Source organism: Rhinatrema bivittatum, chromosome 4 (genome assembly GCF_901001135.1).
Source record: "Rhinatrema bivittatum chromosome 4, aRhiBiv1.1, whole genome shotgun sequence".
NCBI classification, from domain to species: Eukaryota; Metazoa; Chordata; class Amphibia; order Gymnophiona; family Rhinatrematidae; genus Rhinatrema; species Rhinatrema bivittatum.
Genome location: NC_042618.1, coordinates 293883032 through 293899857, shown reverse-complemented (window position 1 = coordinate 293899857; position 16826 = coordinate 293883032). Strand labels below are relative to the sequence as shown.

Here is a 16826-nt window from a genome sequence, read left to right as displayed (position 1 = left end):
TTCCTCAGGTTCTGCATCCTGGGACGGCATTACCAGTTCCGGGCGCTCCCGTTTGGTCTCGCAACGGCTCCTCGTACATTCACGAAAGTGATGGTAGTGGTGGCGGCGCAGCTCTGCCGAGAAGGATTCCTGGTTCATCCTTACCTGGACGATTGGTTGATTCGGGCAAAGTCCGAGGGTCAGTGTCGGCTGGCAGTGGCCAGGTTCCTGCAGCTCTTGCAGTCTCTAGGCTGGGTCGTCAACTTCAACAAGAGTCAACTGGTACCCACCCAGGCCTTGGAATACCTTGGAGCCTTATTCGACATGAAACGGGGCAAGGTGTTCCTATCCCAGGAATGGATGTGCAAACTACAGTCTCAAGTGAGGCGGTTATTGTCTCTCAGACGACCGCGGGTCTGCGATTATCTGACGGTTCTGGGTTCTATGGCGTCAACGCTCGCATTGGTCCCCTGGGCATTCATTCATCTGCGGCCATTGCAGTCGTCCTTACTATCCCGCTGGAAGCCGGTATCGGAAGAGTTCCACCTACCGCTTCCACTCACGGTCCAGGCGGGATCCAGCCTGTACTGGTGGCTGGATTCGAATCATCTGAACTGTGGAGTGTCCCTGCTAGTGCCCAATTGGACGGTGGTGACCACGGATGCCAGTCTCTCCGGCTGGGGAGCAGTTTGCCTAGGCAAGTCAGTTCAAGGACTATGGTCAGCGACTCAAGCGCAGTGGTCCATCAACCGGCTAGAGACCAGAGCGGTCCGTCTGGCACTGCAAGCCTTCCTGCCGCTGGTAAGGGGAAAAGCAGTCCGAGTGTTGTCGGACAACGCAACCACCGTGGCCTACATCAATCGCCAAGGCAGGACGAGAAGTCCGCTGGTGGCGGAGGAGGCACAGCTCTTGATGGCCTGGTCAGAACAACATCTCAGCAACATCGCAGAGTCTCACATTGCCGGAATCGACAACGTCCAGGCGGATTTTCTCAGCCATCATCGCCTGGACCCTGGGGAGTGGGAGCTGGCGGACGAAGCGTTTCTCCACATCTGCGAGAAGTGGGGAGTGCCTCACATGGATCTGATGGCCACGTGGCACAATGCAAAGGCCCCGTGATTTTCGTGGTCCCAGGAAGTCGCGTCGAGAAAGGGGAGCAGAGGGTGTCGACGCGTTGGTGCTTCCCTGGCCGATGGATGTGTTGCTGTACGTGTTTCCCCCGTGGCCGATGATAGGCAAGATTCTCCAGCGCATAGAATTGCACCCGTCAACGGTGATCCTGGTGGCACCGGAGTGGCCGCGGCGTCCGTGGTTTGCAGATCTCGTTCAGTTGTCGGTGGATACGCCCCTTCGTCTTCAGGGGTTGCCGGGCCTCCTCCGCCAGGGCCCCGTCTGTTTGGAGGATGCAGATCACTTTTGTCTCGTGGCATGGCTTTTGAGAGGAATCGGTTGAAGAGAAAAGGTTACTCAGACACGGTGGTAGCCACGCTGTTGAGGTCCAGGAAGCAGTCTACATCCCTGGCGTATGTCCGAGTCTGGGTGATTTTTGAGGAATGGTGCGTGAAGCTTGGATTAGATCCCACTTCCGCTTCTGTATACAATATTCTAGCGTTTCTCCAGGCCGGTCTGGCCAAAGGGCTGGCGTGCAGTTCCCTACGGGTCCAGGTGGCGGTGCTTGGTTGTTTGCGAGGTAAGGTCCGGGGTTCCTCCCTGGCTCTTCACCCGGATATCTCCCATTTTCTTCTGGGAGCTAAGCATCTCCGTCCTCCATTGCGTCACCCCTGCCCATCCTGGAACCTCAATTGGGTTCTCTCCGCCTTATGCTCGGCACCGTTTGAGCCCTTGAAACGCTCAACTATTAAAGATCTCACGTTGAAGACTGTATTCCTGGTGGCAATTTCCTCGGCACGGCGTGTTTCGGAGTTGCAGGCCCTGTCCTGTAGGGAACCGTTCTTGCGTATTTCCGACTCAGGAGTTTCCTTGCGGACGGTCCCTTCCTTTTTGCCTAAAGTCGTGTCGGCGTTTCATTTAAATCAATCAGTTGTGCTTCCCGCTTTCGCGGTCGGGGAGTCCTCTGACCCAAAAACGAGGGAATTAAGGAAGCTTGATGTGCGGAGGTCCCTCCTTCGCTATCTAGAGGTCACTAATCCGTTTCGGGTGACAGATCATCTGTTTGTTTTGTTCTCTGGTCCAAAGAAAGGGGCCGCAGCGTCCCGCACGACGATCGCCCGTTGGCTCAAGGAGGCCATTGGTTCAGCGTACTTAGTGCGGGGAAAACCGGTTCCCGTGGGTCTTAGGGCTCACTCGACTCGATCCCACGCTGCGTCTTGGGCGGAGTCTTCTCAGGTGTCGCCTCAAGAGATTTGCAGGGCGGCTACCTGGAAGTCGTTACATACCTTCATTAGACATTACCGGTTGGATGTTCAGGCTACTGAAGCTGGGGGTTTTGGAGAGAGAACATAAGAACATGCCATACTGGGTCAGACCAAGGGTCCATCATGCCCAGCATCCTGTTTCCAACAGTGGCCAAGCCAGGCCATAAGAACCTGGCAAGTACCCAAAAACTAAGTCTATTCCATGTAACCATTGCTAATGGCAGTGGCTATTCTCTAAGTGAACTTTTTTTTTTTTTTTAATTGTTTATTTATGAATTTTTTACAATCATGCAACAAAAATTCAAAACGTACATATATTCAATATTCAAATTGAACATTTTAAAGGTTCAGGGTAGGTGAACTTAATAGCAGGTAATGGACTTCTCCTCCAAGAACTTATCCAATCCTTTTTTAAACACAGCTATACTAACTGCACTAACCACATCCTCTGGCAACAAATTCCAGAGTTTAATTGTGCGGGACTCTCTGCTTCCCACCCTCGGTAAGTTGGCTCTGGTACGTCCCAGGTGTCCTGGACTGATCCTGGTACGTACAGGGAAAGGAAAATTAGTTTCTTACCTGATAATTTTCGTTCCTGTAGTACCAAGGATCAGTCCAGGATCCCGCCCGCAGTGCTGCGCTGAAGTAACGGAGAGTCCGCTCATCGTTTGTTTATCTAACCTGATCGCTTGTTTAGCTCTCCCGGTTGGGGAGTTCTGTTCCAGAGGGGGTTTTGGAATTGTTCCCCGTTTAAGTAAGGATTTTTCCTAGCTAGTTTTGTTTCCTGGTTAGGGTTTCTACTTTGACATTACGTAAGACTGAGGGGCTGTGACTGGCACATGGTCATATATGACTAAGTCCGACAAGTCTTGCTCTGTCTCCCTCTACTGGTGCGGAGTCACAACCCAGGTGTCCTGGACTGATCCTTGGTACTACAGGAACGAAAATTATCAGGTAAGAAACTAATTTTCCTTTGCAGGAGTGTTCCAGGGTGGAGTTAAGTTAGCCAGACGAGTTTTCTGGCTACTTCTGAATATTGGACTTAGCCAGATAACTTATCCGGCTAACTTTAAGATAGTCATGAATATTAAATGATGTGGCTCTGCTACTAAATATCCCACCATAGTTAGCCAGATAATTTTATCTGGCTAACTTTGCATGTCAGCCAGTGGCTGAATATTTATATTACCCCCATGGAGCCCATATGATATTAGGTCAATTTTATCACATATTAGATGCTGGTTTGCCCTCTGAAAGCCATGAGTAAACCAATTTAATAAATCTTCCATATCAAAAGAGCACTAATTGCCAGCACTTAAACAGCAACAAACCTACGAAAAGGCAACACTATAAATTTTACACAAAGACCACAACACCAATACACTTTCTATTAGGAAATCAGAAAAAAACCAAGCTGTTATAGATCCAATCGCAGAACCTAAACTCTAGCAGAATACTTCAGCTTGGTCACAGATTCAGAACACAGAGAGACCCTCACTAAAAGCAAAATAGAGACCAAAAAGTATAAACAGAAATGTGCAGACAAAAAGTGAAATGGAAACAACAAGCCAAACTCTGTATTCAGTGCTATAATGCAAAAATGGAAACATCACCATTCCTTATAAAACATCAAATAAAATTAAGAAATATAAAATCAACAGTAGTAAAACTATGCTAATAAAAAAACCAAATATTTAAAAAATTTGATGAATAGAATAACATTCAATAATTAAAGACTTGTATAAAATTTTTCCAAATGTTAGTAAAATATTTTAAAACAGCACACATATCAAATAACCAATAATTAAAACTAATAAAGGTAATCCCCTTACCTCCATACTTGGGAATTTTTCATTTTCAGGTGCCCTGAGATTGTTGTGGATTAGCAGGAGGAGGGTTGTTGCTCACAAACTTTCTCCCACATGCTCTCTCTCACACGTGTTCAATCATACACATGCGATTTCTCAAACACACTTATTTTACTCACATGCATACACACACAGGCTCACTCACATACAAGTTCTCTCACACATATGTTCTCTAACACACACACATACTCCTTCACCCACACAGACTCTAAAGTGAGTTAAAGTATTTGGGGGTGAAAGAACATGTGCACATGCATGTGTATGCATGTATGTTAGAGAGCATGTGTGTGAGAGAACTTGTGTGAGTGAGAGAGCAAGTGTGTCTGCACATGTGAGAGAAAGAACATGTGTGTGTGAATGACTGAATATCTGTATGAGAGCATTTTTCCCTCACTTGCCCCTCCAGAAAGCAAAAGTGGCAGCTGCAGCCTCCTATTTCATCTCTTCTAATGGACTCTTCTACTTTTTTTGAGGCCACAGGCTCTGACACTGCTCTGCCTCCTGCTCCTGTCCACCAGTGGCATACTGTTCCCTCCTGCTCCTTTGGGCTAAGCTGCTCCTCTTCCTACCCATGCTGATGCTGCTCCTCCAGCTGCTTCAGAACCTGCTTTGGCCTGGGGACATTTTGCTACTGCCTACAGCAGGGGCTGTGCTACTTCTGATAGGAACATGGCCTCTCCTTCCTGCTCACCCACATCCCCTCTTCTACAACTACTTCAGACAGTGACAACATGGCCTCTCATTCCTGCTCACCCACATCCCTTCTTCTTCTGGAACACACAGGCAGGAAAGAGAGGCCATGCCACCACCACCCCCAGACCTGTGACAGCTGTCTAGTGATTCTAGCAGCTATAAAGTAAGCCAAGTCATCCCTTTTATCATTTTGGTCACCCTTCTCTGTACGTTTTCTAATTCCACTGTTTCTTTTTAGAGAAAGGACAACCAGAACTATATAATTCTCAAGATGTGGTCGCACCATGGATTTATACATAGGCATAATGAAATCCTCAGATTTGTTTTCCATTTATTCCATCTGCTGGGGTGAATGTGCTGGAGTTAATTAACTCTGACACAACCTCAGTGGATGGCGTCATTGTGCCTCAGGCCGAAGAAAGAAAAAGCTGCCTGAAGAGGAACTCCCAGACCTAGGCTCCAAGGCCTGGGCCTGACCCTAGGCTGAGGACCAGACATCGGGACCCAGCCTCCTGGCTGAGGCCCCGGCATTGGAATCCAGCCTCCGGGCTGGGTTGCAGTATTAGGCCTGGGCCCTGGCCTAGGCCCCAGCGTCAGGACCTGGCCTCCGGGCTACAAGTACCTGGCAAGTACCCAAAAACTAAGTCTATTCCATGCTATTGACGCAAGTAATAGCAGTGGCTATTTTCTAAATCAACTTAATTAATAGCAGGTAATAGACTTCTCCTCCAAGAACTTATCCAAACCTTTTTTAAACCCAGGTACTCTATCTGCACTTACCACATCCCCTGGCAACCAATTCCAGAGTTTAATTGTGCGTTGATGAAAAAGAACTTTCTCTGATTAGTTTTAAATGTACTACATGCTAACTTCATGGAGTGCCCCCTAGTCCTTCTATTATCCAAAAGAGTAAATAGTCGATTCTCATTTCCCATTCTAGACCTCTCATGATTTTAATCACCTCTATCATATCCCCCCTCAGCCGTCTCTTCTCCAAGCTGAACAGCCCTAACCTCTTTAGTCTTTCCTCATAGGGGAGCTGTTCCATCCCCTTTATCATTTTGGTCGCCCTTCTCTGTACCTTCTCCATCGCAACTATATCTTTTTTGAGATGCGGTGACCAGAACTGTACACAGTATTCAAGGTGCGGTCTCACCATGGAGGGATACAGAGGCATTAGGACATTTTATACAGAGCAGTGTCCATGGATGTTTCCATCCTACATTATTACAGGTGCATAGAGTATCAGGTATGTGACAGAGTGAATTGACAAGGGGAGCGATTTAGCCAGGCTAAAGCATATAAAGATTTTCTTTCAAGCTGTTTGGGGATCTGCTCGTTTTGCTAAGCGGTGTAGAGTTCCTGTTTTGGAGTCAAAAGGTTATAGATTCACATCACAAAGTCACCGGTCGGTTGGATAGTATGTTGTGGCACTGTATGGTATAATGAAGGTCAAACCAAACATTTGTTTACCAATTCTGCCTTGATAATTTCACACATTACGCTTTCTGTAGCTGGAACCGGGGACCGGAGGAAGCCTGTGTGAATCTCCATTTCTAACCTGTAAATAAAAGGGAACAATTTTAGAATCCTTCAGATTGGACAATACCATAATATATCACAAAACTACATATGTACTGAATACATTGGTTAAATCAGTTAACAGATCAAACCAAACTGTGGCCAGTTACAGAGGGCTGAACTCTGGAATCAGTTGTAGGCCACACATGAGTACACAGCCATGAGTACACAGTTGTAGGCCACACATGAGTAGGCCACACCCTCCCCTCTAAGAAGTACTTCTTGCTCCCCGCAGACCCCCCTGTCTCCCTCCCCTTCCCCCTCCCCCCTCCAGCTCCTCCCTCCTCACCTACTCTAAGACGCCCCCCTCATCCATCAAAAACCTCTTCCCCTCTGAAACTGCTCGCTATGTTTATTTTATCACATTTTCTCATTATATATAACACTAATCCAATCTACTGACATCTTTACTAATCATTGTCAAATTATGATACTCTCCATGCCACCCTTTACCAGGCACTAAAAACAAATTTCCTCCGCTACACGGACATTCATTGAAGTCATTGCCTAACCACTGTAATCTATATTATTTATGTTTTTATTCTATAAAATACCCTAATAGAACGCTTCGCTGTAACCCATCTTAGTTATATCCCAACCACTGTAGATAACATTATTTATGCTGTTGCATTACAAGATACAACACAACCTATTGGACATAACGTTGTTCCCGTTTATTACCGTTTCTGATAAAGCTACTGTTAGACTTAATCATGTGATATCATACGATATGCTATAGACATATTGTTCTCATTTCCGATTAATTGTTACTGTATGCACTCTCTCTGAATCTGAATTTAAAATGTTAAATAAGCAGTCTTGAAGTTATAATGTAAAATAGGAAGGCCCCCCCCTTACTAAAACCAAGTTACAATGTAAACCGATGTGATATTCCAGATTGAACACTGGTATATAAAAATAAATAAATAAATAAATAAATGATAGCACAGAATACCCCGTCCGTTCCAAAACAGTTTATATTTTCTGAGACTCACTTAAAAGACCTCATCTCTTGGGCTCATACACTGATGGCACTGAATTCTACCTGTCCACTACCAACTCACTTCCAGTATGGGGTAAATAGGGGTCTTTGTTTTCTGTTTAAACCAATTTTCACCTATAAATTCCTGGACTTTTCCAAAGATGACAATCAGTATAAACAGATATTCACCCAAATTTTAGGCTGATTAAAAAGTTGCTCCATAGTTGCAGATACAGTGTTTCAAGGCCTCCAGCCACTGCTGGAAGCCAATGAAGGGCCAAAGTGCATGCTGTGTTTCATTCCCATTCCCTACCAGTGAAAACGCTTACCCTTCTGTGCCGCCCATGCCAATCCTGGTTCCTCACCCCCTCCCAAACAACCAAAGTGCTAGCTGTCTGGTGCCTCAAATGAGTTTGAAGCAGGCTCTGTCCAGCAGAAGCATCTGTTTAATATTTTATTGTCCTGGTTTCTATCAACCAAAATAATCTCGATACTGTTTTATGAGTCACTTTAAAATTATTTTCTTCTGTCTTTGTTCCTGTCATAAAAAACCCTGATAAAAACCCAGAAAAAAAGAATAAAAACTGAAAATGAAGGTTCTGTTATGCGCCCCGCCCGTGGCCGTCCTGCGCACGGGACCACTCACTTGCATAGTTCCTCAGCGGGTCCCGGGACGACCTCCTTCATTGTGGTTGCTAGTCCAGCTGGGCCCCGGCAGTCTGCGGCGGCCTAGCTGGACTAGCAACCACCGGCGTGAGGCCTTGGCATATTCCTCCATGCTAGCCATGCCCATGCGCACGGCCTGCCCCGAGACTTGTAGGGCCGAGGGCAGGACCGGGTTCCGCGGCGCGCCCTGATTGAGCTACGATATAAGGAAGTTCCTGACTGCACTTTCTTGCCTTGGCAATAGCTTCCTTCAACCAGCTTGCTATAGTAGCCTTTGAAGCTTTAGAACCTCGTCTCACGCCACTCCACAATACATTAGTCACTTCCAGATAGCGCAAAAGAGCTCAACGAACATCTAATCTCTTGAGTTCTCTCGCAAGGGGAGCAGACGCCTCCCTTCTGGAAAAGCGGGAAGCTCCACCGTCTGGTTCACATGAAATGCGGAAACCACCTTAGGTAAAAAGGAAGGCACCATCCTCAACGAGACCCTGAGTCTGAAATCTGGAGGAATGGATCCCGACAGGACAAAGCTTGTAATTCCAAAATCTGCCTAGCCGAGCATATCGCTACAAGAAAAACCACCTTGAGAGTCAAGTCCTTCAGTGTCGCCCTCCGCAAAGGCTCAAATGGCGCTGAACAAAGACCCCGTAGAATGAGATTCAAGTTCCAGGATGACACACTCTACTAACTGGAGGCCTCAAATTCCTTGTTCCTCTGAGGAACCTTATCACATCTGGATAAGCGTAATCGTCAACTTTACCCTGTAGACAGCCCAAGGCTGCCACGAACTCTACGGGAACTCAGAGATAGACCCTTAGCAAAATCTTCCTGCAGAAAAGACAAAATATCGAGAATGTAGGACCGAAGGGTGTTAATACCATGAGCAGTACACCAGGACTCAAACACCAGCCAGAGTCTAACATAAGCCAAATTAGTAAATTGCCTCCTGGCCTGCAACAAAGTGGTGATGAAAGACTCCGGATATCCTTTACTCCTTAACTCTGCCTCTCAAAAGCCAAGCCGCTAGACAACAGTGATCGACCTGGTCGGAAAATATGGGACCCTTGCAAAGAAGGCCCTTGAGATGTCCCAAATGAATCGGACCGTCCACTGCCATATTGATGAGATCCACAAACCACGGATACCGATGCCACTCCGGCGCAACCAGAATCACTTCTCCATGATGTGTCTTGATGCGACGCAACACCCTGCCCACTAGGGGCCAAGGAGGGAACACAAAGTAAAGCCCCCTGAGGCCAAGGCTGAAGTAGCGCATCGACGCCTTCGGCACCGGGCTGTCTCCTTTAACTAAAGAAGCGAACTGCTTTAGTATTCTGATGAGTTGCCATCAAATCCATGTGAGGAGACCCCCAACGTCTCCGGATGAGCTGCATCACGGTCTTTGCCAATTCCCACCCATTCCGGGACCTCGAGGTTCATTCCGCGGAAAAGATTGGCCGACTGAAACCACCAAAGGTCCTCCAACCGCCCCCCCCCCCCCCCCCCCATTTGATAGCCTTCACTCCTCTCATTTAGCCCAACCCTTAAAATCTCACAGATCTCCCTATTTTTCTTAATTTTTTTTTTAACTTACAAGTCATCCATAGCAGAACCAAAGTTACGCGGCAGGGGGCCTTGGTGTGCACTGGATCACACAGAAATTTATGTGAACATCCCTGGTCCATGCCCTGAAATGCCCCTGCCCAAAGTGCACCCACACCCCATTCCTTTTTAAAACTTCTGAGACATGCACGATGCAGGAGATACGCATGTTTCTTGCTGGTTTTTAAAATCCACTTGGTGCCCATGAGCTTGACTTATTCGCACATCCCCTAATTAATGCTGTCAGGCTTTTAAAATTCATCTTTAAGTCATAGAAGTGAAATTGCTCGTTTTGTGTTTGCAGTTTTTGGGTGTGATGTCTAGGTTAAGTGATGGGGGGGGGTGTCAGGGTGAAGTACCAGATCTGGGTTAATTGATGGAGGTCTGGGTGAACAGGTGGCAGTGTTGGCAAACTAATGATTACATGTATGCACACAAAAGTATTTTCATAAGAAGAGTACATTCATTCATTATAAAATACATGCCTCTGTATTTAACCTAGGTCTTTTATGTGCATATATTACAATTTGTGCATGCGTAAAATATATACGTGTCCTTTTATTAAATTTGTAAATTATGTGTTTTCCTGCATTAGAAATCCACATGCATATTGGAATATATGTATGTATTATCAGGGCATAAATACATACAGGCCGATACAGTAAGGAGCGGTAGGAAGAGCTGTGTTAGTGCCGGGCGCACCCGTGTTTGCCGCACGCACAGTCCAGCTCACCTACCGCTCGATACTGTATTAAAATCGCATGCAAATTCAAGCCGCTTCCAACACGCGTCCATGAAGCACAATCCATTTTACTGAATAGGCGCTTATATACAGCGCCTATACAGTATCCTGGGTGCGCTGGTACCTGTCATTTCAAATGTCATTTCAAATGACGTTTGAAATGCCCTCGCGACTCGACATGTAAAATGTAACTTACTTTTCTTGCAGCCCTCCTCCGGAGATGGACCGGCGGGGGCCGCTTTCGCCGCCGGCTGCCCCCGGGAGGCAGGGGAGCCGCGGTCCGTCTCCGGAGGAGGGCTGCAAGAAAAGTAAGTTACACTTCACATGTCGTTTCGCTTTTCTCCTTTTTCGTTGCTTCGGTAGGAGGGTAGAGAGGACTGGGCTGCCCCGGAGACCGGCACCCATGGACGCGGTCAGGGCAGGTGAGCGAGGGTTGGGGGAAAGTTTGCTGCCTACCCTTACCCCTGCCTCTAACGCAGGGGTAAGGGTAGGCGGTAAGTTAGCAGGTTAAAAGCGCGGCAAAACTGCAGGTTCAAAAAGCGATAATCGGGGCGCGCGTTACTGTATGGGAGGGAATAGCTAATCCAATCGTTTACATCTCATATACATGCCGCGGGCGGAAGGGGTTTCCCGTTGATTTAAAGAGGCGGTAAGAATGGGTTAAAGGGGATAGTGAATCGCGGGTTGGACTAACGCGGCCAAATTGTGAGTAGAAAGCGGGTTAGAAGCAGGGTAACCGCGGCCGCACTTTACTGTATTGACCTGATAGAATATAATAAGCTTCCACCATACAGTTCCCACCTCACAGGGGTTCTCAACCCACTACTTAGGACATACCTAGTCAGTCAGGTTTTCAGATTATCTACAATGAATATGCATGTGGTAGATTTGCATGCACTGGAGGCAATGAATACAAATCTATTTCATGCATATTCATTGTGGATATTTATTTATTTATTTTTATTTAAAAGCTCTTCTATACCGTCGTTAAGTTAGATAACCATCACAACGGTTTACAGCAAGGCACGATAATGAATAAAGTAAGTGGTATAGATTACAATTAATCATGTGCCATTATAGTGCGGTAACAATTCACTTCAATAAACTATGTGTGTACATTAAGCTTGTCTGTAGGGAGCATATTAGACAGAAAGAATTTAACCTTAATGTGCATTTGTAGGTTACAAATAACAATTTCTAGTTTAGTGCATCCTAATCACTCAACTGTTTTTTTCCTTCTCTTTATCTTTATAAAAAGCTTGTTTAAATAGCCAGGTTTTCAGATTGGATTTGAATCTTTTGAAGTTTCTCTGCAGCCTTATTTCGAGTGGCATGGTGTTCCATAGCACGGGGCCAGCCAGTGATAGTGCTCTCCTCTCTCCCTAATTTGCGTGAGGCGTGCTGTTTTGACAGAGGGAACAGTTAGTAGAGCCTTATTAGCAGATCTTAGGTTTCTTTGTGGGACATGTACGCACAGAGCAGTGTTAAGCCAGTCAGCTTTTTAATCGTGGATTAGTTTATGTATTATGCATAAAGCCTTATATTGAATTCTTTGTTCATTTGGGAGCCAGTGTAAATCGGCAAGCGTTCCTGTATTGTGATCATTCTTTTTTTTGCCAGTCAAAATTCTAGCAGCTGAATTTTGTAATATTTGTAGTGGCCGAATTGTGGATTGTGGTAGTCCTAAAAGTAGGGAGTTGCAGTAGTCTGTACTTGCAAATATCATTGCCTGCAAAACTGTGTGGAAATTGTTTAGTGTTAGTAGAGGTTTAATTCGTCTTAGGATCATTAGTTTCGCATATCCTTCCTTTATTTTCAAGGAGATGTGTTGTTTCATGTTTAGCTCAGGATCAATTATTACTCCTAGATTTCGTACTTTAGTTGCTAGCTTAATAGTTTGGTTATTTTTAGTTGTGAGTGTTGGTTGGATGTGGTATATGTTTTTACGTTCAAGGTGTAGGAATTCCGTTTTGTCGATGTTTATTACCAGTTCCATCTGATTTAAGAGCTGTTTAATTATCTCAAGATACATATTAGCAAGTTTCATTGTTTCTTCAATGGTGTTTACAATTGGTAGCAGTAGCTGTATATCGTCTGCGTATAAGTAGGGTATGATTCCAAGTCCTGCTAGTAGGTGACATACCGGGAGGAGATAAATGTTAAAGAGTGTTGCCGATAGGGCCGATCCCTGTGGGACACCAGTTAGCAGTGTGACTTTGTCAGAAAGTGTATTTTTAATTTGTACTTGGAAACATCTGTTTTTAAGGTATGACTCAAACCATTTTATTGTTTTATTAGTGAGACCTATTTCTTTCAGTCTATTGAGTAGTGTTTTGTGATTTACTGTGTCGAATGCTGCGGAGAGATCTAATAGAACTAGAATGTACTGTGTTCCAGTATCAAATCCTCTTAAGATATTATCTGATAAAGCTAATAGTAGAGTTTCAGTGCTGTAGTGTTTGCGAAACCCATGTTGCGCTGGGTAAAATATGTTGTTACATTCAATATGGTTTGACAATTGCTGTTGTACTGTTTTTTCAATTAGTTTGGCTTGTAGGGGTAAGTTAGAGACTGGTCTATAGTTATTGAGAACTAGTGGGTCAAGGTTCTTTTTTTTAATTATTGGTTTAATAATGGCTCCTTTCAAGGTATCCGGCATTACTCCTTCATCAAGTGAGAGGTTGATGATTTTAGTTAGGGTTGGGGCTATTTTGTTAGTGAGTGTTTTTAGTTCAGTAATGGGAATGGTGTCAATTACTTGGGTGGCAGGGTTCATTTGATTTATCATTTTCTGGACTTCGTCTTGTGATACTTCTTTAAATTCTGACCAGTTACTAACATCTTTAGTGGGCATTTTAATCTCTTGTTTGGTAGTGTTAGGGATTTTTTTTCTCAGGTTCTCAATTTTCTCTTTAAAGAATTGAGCTACCTCATTGCATTGGTTCTCTTGTAATGTTTGGCAGTTGTTTGTGTTGTCACTAGTTAGATTCTTTACTATGTTAAATAGGGTTCTGGCGTTATTTGAGAATTTTCTATTTTTGAGCTGTAGTATTTTTTTTTTAGTGTCTAAAATTGTTTTTTTGGAGTATGCAAGTTGTTTCCTGTACTAACCTGAAAACCTGACTGGCTAGGTGTGCCCCGAAGACTGGGTTGAGAACTACTGGTTTATAAAATACCGCTGTAACTTTAACTCATTGATTTATGCACACTACTGAAAATTACCCTCTAAAAGTGGTTACATACTTTGCATCTGATCTTTTATGTGGGTGATAGAGAAGGATAAAATGGCTGTATATGTGTGAAAATGTCATGCATGTGCGATATTTCAGGATGACTTCCTGCTGCCTCAAACAAACACCCTGAGGCTTATAACAAATTGCTGTGCTAACCTTTTCTGTTTATTTTTACAGTGCCTTGCTCCTTTCTCTCTTTTTCTCTCAATCTCGCTCACCAGGTACCCGAACGCCCCCGGACCCGGAAGCGGCGAAGGAGACCGCCCCCCCCCCCCCCCGGCTGATGCTCTTGACGTGCTGACATCAAGGAAACACACCAGGAGGGGGCTTAAAAGATGGAGCCCGAGACCGGAGGCGTTGCGCACCGAAGGGGCACGACAAAGGGGCATGCCTCTTTGTACGCCCCTTTGTACGCCCAGAGGACAATTAAAGACCAGGATCTGAGAAGATCACACCAAATCAAAGCATGATGGAAGCGGTAGAAAAGAGGAATGGAGTAGCAACACAATCCATTGAAATCTGCATCAACAAGGGTAAATACAACTGCAAATACTCAAGGAAATCAAATAACAAATACAAGTCAGTAGTAAATAGGAACTCAAACCTCATGAACATCGTCCAAGTAAAAAAGACTAATAATCAAAACACATTAAATCTGAACAAACTGTTAACTTTAACATTCCTCCTAGTTAATGCTCAATCAATAACAAAAAATTTCCCAATAGTAACTGACCTATTGTATGACATCAAACCAAGTTTCATAACTATCACCGAATCTTGGTTAAAAAAATCTGACATTATCCTAAAAAAACAAATAGCACACCAAAATTATGACGTTTTCTCAATCCCCAGGATTAATAAACGCGGTGGCGGCTTAGTACTAATTATTGAAAAAAAATTCAAATGTAAACTAATTCAAACTACACCCCCTCGAAACCATGAAATTGCAATGTCTGACACCGAACATACTCAATTATGACTTATCTATTGCCCCTCCAGCATACTTGAGCTAAATATATCCCCGCTAATTGAATATTTAACAGTAAACCTAAACTCCTCCAAACAAACCATCGTACTTGGAGATTTCAACCTTCACATGGACACACATCCACTATCTAATTCATGCCAGACCCTAAACGATTTGATGACAGCACTAGCATTCACATTAATCACAGATAAACCCACACAAAGCAGGACACTCACTTGACCTCACATACATCAACCATAGCTTCTTTGAACACTTGAACACTAAATATAATAAGATTCCATGGTCAGACCATTTCCTAATTCAGTCCAGTATTAAGTGTATAAAGCCAAAGGAAATAATAAAAAATGAACCACTAGAGTTTAAATACCGTCCACCTTTTAACATCGAAACTTTAAAGATTAAACTAGAAGAGACACTAATACACTTTGACCACAAAGACTGTGTAACCACAACTACAGAATGGCTGACAAGCACGAGTAAATTGGCTGATGACATTAACCCCATAAAACCAATGAAAATACATGAGCCTAAGCAAAGAAACCCATGGTTTAACGAGAGAATAAAGGAAGTCAAACAAAATCTAAGAAAAAAAGTGGAAAAAAGACAAATCAGAGGAAAGTTTAACCAAATTCAGGAAACAACTAGCCTATTACAAAAAAGTAACTCTCTACGCAAAAAAACATTTCTTTAGCTCAAAAATTGAAAAATTTACAAATAACCACAGAGCTCTATTTAACATAGTAAAAAATCTGACTACTGATAAAACAGAGGAACCCCATACCCCACAAGAGAATAAATGCAATGAAATCACACATTATTTCTCTGATAAAATAACTAACCTTAAAGCAAAGCTACCGATATCTACAAAGCAAGAAATTAAGATGCACAAAAGAGATGTGACACCATGGTCCAAATTTGACGAGGTGTCCCAAATCGAAGTGGAATCCGTGATAAAAAATTTGAACCCCGCCCCTCATAAAATTGACACCATTCCCTCCATGGATATAAAAAAACTAGCTGACATAACCTCCCCCACTATAGCAAAAATAATTAACCTATCACTTAGTGAAGGCCTTATGCCGGACTCTCTTAAAGGTGCAATAATTAAACCAATACTGAAGAAAAAAAACAGCGACCCAAACATTTTGAGTAACTATAGACCTGTTTCAAACCTACCCATGCTTGCTAAATTAATAGAAAAAATGATACAAAAACAACTAGCTGAACATCTAGACAACAATAACATACTTTACCCCTCACAACATGGCTTTAGAAAACACTATAGTACTGAAACATTACTTATCTCTCTAACAGATAATGTACTACGTGGGTTGGACAGTGGGAAACACTACATTATGATATTACTAGACCTGTCAGCAGTATTTGACAGAGTAAATCATAACATACTACTAAAAAGGCTAGAAGAAATAGGACTACAAAACAAAACAATTGAATGGTTCAGATCCTACCTAAACAATAGATTTTTTTCAGGTACAGATAAAAAACACTATATCAGACAAAATCAAGCTAAAAACTGGGGTCCCCCAGGGTTCAGCACTTTCGGCGACTCTATTTAATATTTACATGCTGCCCCTATGCCACCTCTTGGCCGGTCTAGGTATCATACATTACATATACGCTGATGACATTCAGCTAATTCTACCAGTAGACAAAACAATTGAAAAAACATTAAACCTAGCAATGTTGTACCTAGATATAATTAAACAACTTCTAAGCCAAATGGAACTGGTAATTAATATTGAAAAACCAGAATTCATACACCTTGAATGAAAAACCACTGAATTAATCCAGAATCCCATCAAACTTAAAAACGATCAGATAGTGGAACTAACTGAAAAAGCTCAAAACCTAGGAGTAATAACTGACAATGAACTCAACCTAAAGCAACACATATCATTGAAAGTTAGAGAGGGCTACGCCAAACTAATGGTCCTTAGGAATCTAGAACCCCTATTAACCCAAGTACACTTTCGAACTGTTCTACAAGCACTTATATTCGCTAGCACAGACTTTTGTAACACACTCTTCCTTGGATTACCGTATACAACACTAAGACCACTACAAATCTTACAGAACTCCGCAGCCAGAATTCTAAC

General features: G+C 43.7%; 1 protein-coding gene across 4 annotated transcripts in view; it reads right to left on the bottom strand.

Annotated features, from left to right (window-relative positions):
- LOC115090736 overlaps positions 1-16826 on the bottom strand; it is a 161363-nt gene that overhangs the window by 30781 nt on the left and 113756 nt on the right. For all 4 annotated transcript variants that reach the window (XM_029600198.1, XM_029600201.1, XM_029600200.1 and 1 more), the window contains one exon: positions 6389-6476. In XM_029600198.1, the coding sequence (XP_029456058.1) occupies positions 6389-6476 (88 nt within the window). The remainder of the gene's footprint in view (positions 1-6388; positions 6477-16826) is intronic.